The sequence below is a fragment of the Neolamprologus multifasciatus genome, chromosome 8 (assembly GCF_963576455.1).
Source record: "Neolamprologus multifasciatus chromosome 8, fNeoMul1.2, whole genome shotgun sequence".
Lineage (NCBI taxonomy): Eukaryota > Metazoa > Chordata > Actinopteri > Cichliformes > Cichlidae > Neolamprologus > Neolamprologus multifasciatus.
In genome coordinates, this window is record NC_140446.1 from 12,498,253 (window position 1) to 12,505,392 (window position 7,140).

At 40.1% G+C, this 7,140-nt stretch overlaps 1 protein-coding gene across 5 annotated transcripts in view; it reads right to left on the minus strand.

The window, feature by feature from the left end:
* Positions 1 to 6,593, minus strand: part of LOC146512611 (adenosine kinase-like) — a 123,956-nt gene extending 117,363 nt beyond the window's left edge. For 2 of the 5 annotated variants that reach the window (XM_085169805.1, XM_085169809.1), the window contains exons 1-3: positions 6,095 to 6,591; positions 3,207 to 3,281; positions 3,063 to 3,116 (exon numbers count right to left, since the gene is read on the minus strand). In XM_085169805.1, the coding sequence (XP_085025931.1) occupies positions 3,063 to 3,116; positions 3,207 to 3,281; positions 6,095 to 6,144 (179 nt within the window). In that variant the 5' untranslated portion in view covers positions 6,145 to 6,591. Of the gene's footprint in view, positions 1 to 3,062; positions 3,117 to 3,206; positions 3,282 to 3,889; positions 4,232 to 6,094 lie in introns of those variants that run through there. The other 3 variants (XM_085169806.1, XM_085169807.1, XM_085169808.1) reach the window with 3 other exon arrangements.
* Between the last annotated feature and the right edge of the window lie 547 nt (positions 6,594 to 7,140).

Genomic DNA, 7,140 nt, shown 5'->3' on the forward strand with positions numbered 1-7,140 from the left:
CCACAAAAAATATAAAAAATATATAATATTTTATATTTATAATATATAAGAAAATATAATGTGAACAAACAGTACAGTACTTATGCATTTACTCCAGCCACACAGACTAACCACCACACTGTAAAACCAGGAATAAAATACAGGTACCGGCAGAACTCGCAGCTGCTTTTTTGAGGAGGAGAGACTGATGCTGTCACTCATACAAGATTATAGCACTGCTTAAGATTGCATCATGTAAAAATTAACTACAGGTTTGAGGGATTTGATGCATTACAAAGGAGAAAGAAAGGATGCAGCAGTTGGCAAAGGTGAAAAGAATTATGCATTATGAAACAACAGAAAGGCCACGCCCAGCAGTGAACCAGGGCTTGTGGTTAAATGGAATGTAGCAGGAAGTTTGGGTTGTTTTTCAGTATAGCAGATTTCCCCGCCACCCCCCACCCAAATCAGAGCAGCAAATGATGATTGTTTCCATTCAAATTCTTGCATCTCTCGATTATTTTTTCAGTTAAGTTGATCAAGATTTTGTTGCAAAAAACATTAAATATCTTAAAATGTCAGAAGGTTAAGTGCTAGATGGAGCTGAGGTCTTGCGATTTTCAAAATAACAGTCTAAGAACAAAAACGTGTTTAATTTACTGCGACAGAAAACAAAAGAAAACAGCAAAAGTCAGTGAATTTTGGTGCCTAATCCATTACTGAATCACTAAGAATACGCGGCTGAATCTTGTTACACCAAAAATAAGTCCCCAGCCAGTACTAACATGGATGTAGATAGTTTCTACTGTCCAGCAGGCAATTTCTCAGCAACAACAGGATTATATGGGCTCTGCTGTGACTAGATAATTGAATTCAGGCATGGCCACAGCGCACTGCATCCAATGATCTCTCTCCCACCAGGGTGATGGGGGGAAAAAATGAATCGTGTTACACTCTGTAGATTCGGTAGCGCAACAATGGTGTTAGTTGACTGGACTTGTAAGTCTACTGAGGCCTTTTTAGTAATGAAGTTATTTGTCACAACACTTCAGCGGACTTCTTCTTCTTCTTCCGCAAGCCAATGACTTTGCACGTGACTTCTTAGCAACCAAACCAAACCTCAAGCAAAGCAGCATTAATAGGTACACTGTGGCACATGCTGCAGCGTCGAAAGTTAACGTTCAGTATGATAAAAATACTGCATGCTTACTCAGATATGCATTGACTGGCATGATGACAGGCACGCTGGTGTCTATAGCATTGAGGGGACGTGCATTGAAATGCATTGTGTTGGGAATTAACCAGCAAAGCTGCATGTTAATCCTGCCCTGACCTTGTGCAGAATGTGTAGAGAACAGTGTCTGTGGGGCTAAAGATAACACCGCTGCCTTTGTGCTGAAGGAGAACAACACTGCTGATGATGCTGCTTTGTGCCGTTGCTCCTGCCCAAGGTCACATGTGTCCTTTTGTCAAGTAACAAGACCCGACAAGGTAGCCTATTGTAAAGTACAGATGATCAGATGTACTGATCTGTCTTTAAACTCTAACTGCATCGTTATGGTGCTTCATAGTTTTATAATGCCTTCACAGATTTACTACAGCATGTAACAGCTACACAGTAGGTGGTTTGCATTAGTGTAGTAAAGTTTATGGACTAATGCAGCCTGGTGCCGGATAGGCTATGTATCCATTTGCATTATTATTCTACAGTACTGTACAAAAAGTCTCGGGCCATCCTACAATTCAAACATGCTTCAAACTTGATATTTAAGGCTTTGTTGTCATTTCTTTAAGTAATCTTCAGGAATATTTCTCCAGACATTTCTTTGGATACTTGCTGTTTTTCTCTGTCAAGATGATCCCACGCTGCTTCATTAATGTTGAGGTCCAGGTCTGGGGAGGCCAATCCACGACTGATAGTGTTCCACTTTATGTTTTTCTATCCACATATGCTTTTACTACACTTGCAGTGTGGTTGGAAAGATTTTCAGTCCAGTTCATCAGTCATTTGACCTTCAAGACCATCGCTGTTCTTCAGCTACCAGTTGATGGATCAACTGAAGAGCCAAATGCAACTCTCAAGTTCTGTGTCAGCTCTTTCCTGGATGTTTCCTATTTTCTAAGGACTTTCAGATACTGATCACCTGTTGTGGAAAGTTTTGTAGGTCTGCAACTTCTTTTGTCCTCCACTTGTCCAGTTTCCTCACCATATGCCAAGTTTTCTTTGGGAATCAACTTGCTGGTCCTAAAATTAAATTTTATGCCTGTGAATCTGTGTTATTCAACTAAAAAAAATGGGAACAAATTATGGGGTTTTTTTGTGACCGGTTGCAATAACAAAGTGGCTAAAGATACTAAATTTAAAATAGGTTCGTTGTCAAGTTGTCTGTTATGTGCAGACTCTACAGTGGTTCAGCCCTTGAGTTAGATGCCTTTTACATATATACTTGATTGAGTTGTATGTCAATGTTAAGTGGCTGAACAAACAACAAGAAAGGGTACAAAAACTGAACTGGATTGGACTCATTGGAAACAGCAGCTTATGGTCACTTATCCTAAAAACATTACAAGAAAGTCTGGCTCCTTCAACAAATTCCCTGCAAAGGAACCATCTGTACCTTATCAAACAGAAGGAAAAGGGTGGTGTAAGGTCAGTCAGTGATTAAAGCCTAGTTCTTTGTTTCTACAGAGTGACGGGCTGCAAAAGGGGGCATGCCACCGTGTCTTCGAGGAAGGATATAGTGTTACTGCTTGCAATGTGACGGAGGCGTGTTTACAAGAAACTCACAACTCAGAAAAACCCTTACTAACTTACATTTGCCACAAGGCAATAGTAAATTTAGAGGTTATTTATAATCTGGCATGGGTTCAGAGCTGGAAAAATGTGGGCGTGTAAAGTTCTGAGGCTGCCAGCTACCCGGGGCCAATGTATGAGTTAGCTATTTTGAGCACAGCTTACAGTGTCAAGATGGTAGTAGTGTGTATGAATGGCTAGTGTATCCCTTATTTGGTTTCACATGTTTTTAACTGTTTGCATTACACAAGTGACTGTAGCGTGGGTTACGAGCGAAGTTTTAACTCACAAGGCTTTGTGTCTGTCTTCTGCGAGGATCTGGTCATTCGGCTTCAGTCCAAACCTTTCAGGAAAGGGCAAGCAAACAAACATTAAGTGTGTTCTGAGCATGCAGGATGATTTAAGGGGAAACAGACGAAGCATTTAGACTTACTTGTCAAGGAAATCTTTGTCCACAACAGCTGAAATGTCGAGCAAGGGATTTCCCATCCCAAAGAGCATGTTTTCACTGTGGGGGAGACAAAAGCATAGTGTTATGGAGACTCCCACTAACAGGCTCTGCATGAACAGGGGGAACAGACAGTCTGTTGTGATACAGAAAATCATCTGTTTGTGATTTGGTCAATTACACTGGAAGGACCCATAAAGAGCATCTCTTTATGGGAAAATTCAAGCTACAGAAACATAAGCGACTGAAAACTTTTAAGCTTATAGCAGAGTAATTAATGAATGAACTGTTTACGACTCCTGCAGATGATTATTATGCCTTTGATGCCTATGTGTCATGCAAACGCTTTAAGATAAGGTTTTCTTAGACTAGAGCTACCCATTTACCTAAAAATATAAGGTAGTAAGATATCATAGCGGTCAAAGTATACTCCTGAGGACAGAGTATGCTTTCTGAAAGTTAGGTAACAGCTCAGAGCACAGGGAGAAATACTTGGCTTTTCAAGCTCAACATGCCTTTATCCATCTCAACAATAGGTGAGCTCAATGCTTTCAATCACTGACTGAAAGTCTGGCAGTGATGTTAGCTCATGCTTTAAACAATAAAGTCATAAGAGCAGAAATGCTTACGGTGTAAACAGAGGAGGATAATAATCATGTGGCTCTCACCTTGGAGTTGGCATGTCAGAAACCCCTGCAGCCTAAACTGATTATTACTGAAAGGTCAACAGCTTCCTTCTTTGGTTCAAAGCAGCGTGTTCTTTGACTACAGGAACTGGAGCTGCACTTTGGCCAACCCTGACTGTTGGTGGAAGAAATAGGCGGGCCTTAGCGTTTTTTAGCCATATGATTGGCTGCTGACTCTCCAATGTTGAAAGGCCTTGGATGATGCATTCACAGGCAATGGGAACTCAGCAAAAAGAGGTGGACCTCTATTACATACAGAGCACGGCCTCATGCATTGTATATAAATATGTATAAATTTCAATTATGTTTTAATGATTATATTTAAAAAAACAAGAACACTCATTTTTTTAAAAAATCTGAAATATTAAAGAATAGTTAACGAAGAAAACTCGAAAACCTGTCCACAAATGGAATAAAATAAGAATAAATTAATTATTTTCCATCACACATATATCACAGGTATATTGATCCTTTAGATTCAACAATGCTTATAATTTTAGTTCCAAAAAGTCTATCCTTGTGCAGAATTCTACTTAAGCCTTTGTCTCAGGAAGTCGAGTAGGTTGTCTAACTATCAGAAGGTTTGTGGATCAATTCTACAGCTACACCATAAATGTATGTATTAAGATGCTGAACCCCAGGTTGCTTCTGATATATCTGTGTGTGTGTGTGTCCACGGCTGTTAGATAAGCCAGTAATAGGTATAGAAAAATAAATAAAATAAAATAATAAAATAGCCTGTGTATGTCTTGCATACTGCCTGTTTTTAAGCACAGGATGAAAATAGACACCTTACTGAAGATAATTTGTGTAGGAACACACCTCATACACTTCCCTTCTGGTTGTTTGACTGTACTTCCTGCACTATAAGCTGTTGGTTCTAATTTTTCTAATTTGTTGTAATTAATTCAGTGTTGAATATTTAAAGAAAAAAAAAATCTAAATGAGGATGTTGTCCCCAATTAATATTACTGTGGTTAGGTCCTAAACCGTTGCACCATTTCATTCACATTCCAGTTTCCTTCCAAAGAGCTGAATGATGACTTTTTTTCTGTCATTTGCCAAATACCTGCAAACTTTTTCCCATCAACTATGCAACAGTTTGTTTTTTCGGTGAGTGTCTTATAGAGTAGTTAGACAGCGTTAACTGCTAAGATTCTGGGTCTGAGCAGTGTTATCTATGGATTTGCTGAGCGCACGGCATGAAAGATGAAGTTCACAGCGTGAGTTCACAGCACAAACACAACCTCTGACACAACCACTAAAATGATGTTATTGTTAATATTGATTATTGCTCTGTGTGTGAATGAGAGAGATAATATGTGAGAAAATATGGGCCCAGAAAAAGATATTTGCCCCTGGGCCAATCATAGATGCATCCTTCAGTGTGACCATTTAAAGGCATGCAACAACCTCTGCATGCCTGTGTGTTTAAATGGGTGTAAAAGCACTGGCTCGGCCCACGTGTCTCAGATAATTATGCTGACATTTAAGTTTTCCTAAGTTTCCATGAACGTAGCACGCTTCACTTCACACCGTGTTCTTTTAATGTCAACAAAACACATCAGCTGTGTGTGCTGCAATATGTTGAGCCTATACTGATATAAAAAATATAAACAAGAAAATGATAAAAACATACAAACGTATCCGTTCCCTTTACATGTTTCATATTACTCAATGAAAGTTGCATTTAAAAAGCTTTTGCATTTTTAGCTCCTGCCATTTTTTTTGTGTGTGAAAATACAGCATTAAATAGCGTCCTCTCAACTTCTTGGCTAACGTTAAAGTTTGTCCCCAGTACCTTTAATTTAAAAACACGATACTCTGCAGATTGCCCACACACGACATTTTTTATGCATGTGTGTGTTTTATTTTTTTAAAGAGGCACTTCCAAGCTGGGTAAATGTAGCGGAAATTCTTGTTTTCTAGTCATGTGATGACGAACCCAGCCTTTTCCCGCTAGCTGTGCTCCGTGCTGTTATAACCGAGCATAAACGCTAACTACAGCGTACACATCCAGCTGATGTAACGTTCAAAGGTTAAGCCGCCCCAGTGCCATCACTGTGCACCTCCCGCTCTCAGTTCACCACGGCAACAGCCCCACAGAGACATTAGCATCGATTAACAGCTAGCTGCTAGCTACACCGTACGTCGCATATGTTAACACAAATACTTTCGGGTTGTTACCTTAACGCCGTCTTCCTCCCTGTCAACATGTTCGGTCCTTCCTCGGACATTTTTTAAATCTGCTGCCGGTTGTGCCGTCGCCGTGGAGCCAGGGAAGCTGCTGCTAACTGCTGGAGACGGGATTCAGCTTCCTGCCCCTTCAAATGATGATGATGATGAAGAAATTGGTCGACAGCATGCAACGACCGAGAAAGAAAAGTAGCAAAAATAAACATAAAAATGAGGGGAGCTAGTTACGGCCCGATCGAGCAGCCACTGTGCATTTGGACAGACGTGGAAAAAATTGCTACTTCTCGTTATCGCTTTCCCCCCTTCCTCTGCTCCAACTACTTAACTTCACCGTCAGCGTCACCGTCATTTTTGGATAGCATGGATCAAAGTTAATATGCAGACAGCCACAGTAGTATACTAGCTTTGTATTGGAAATCAAAAGTGTCCAACGTGGGGCCCTCGGGCCACAAGCTGGCCACCAGAGGATCCCATCCCACACAGGGTTGCTTTGCAAAATGTGGGGTAGTAGTGAAGTCATAAAATCCTCAGTGGTTTCAAATGAAAACACAATTGACAGTTATGTATGTAAATGTAAAATTTATTTTTGAAGTTTTTATTTATTTTTATTTTTTTTAACAAATTGTATGAATCAGTGTAACTTAGTTGAGGTGTATAGAATTCAGCTGAGAGGACACTTTACTGGGCAAGCTTTGACCTCAAAGGTCTATCCATAACTTATCTCAGGCTCATATCTTTTTGCAAATGTCAAAGTGTGAGAACGTTGCTGGTGGTATTTTTTTTAAAGAGGTGGCTGTGGTTAAGGGGGTAGAGCAGGTCATCTTAAACCACAAGGTTCCTGAGTTTGCACCTAAGTGTGAATGCTATGTTAAAAGTGCTCACACATAGAAAGTGTCATCTGGGCAGAGTTTACTTTTTCATCTTTCAGCTAGAAAGACCTTTGTGCTCTCTTTTTTATTCTAGGTGGGGAGGGCCTGGTATGTTGGTTTGGTTTGGTTAGCTCGGCTTGGATTTGCAGATAGATTTGTTTATTTGTT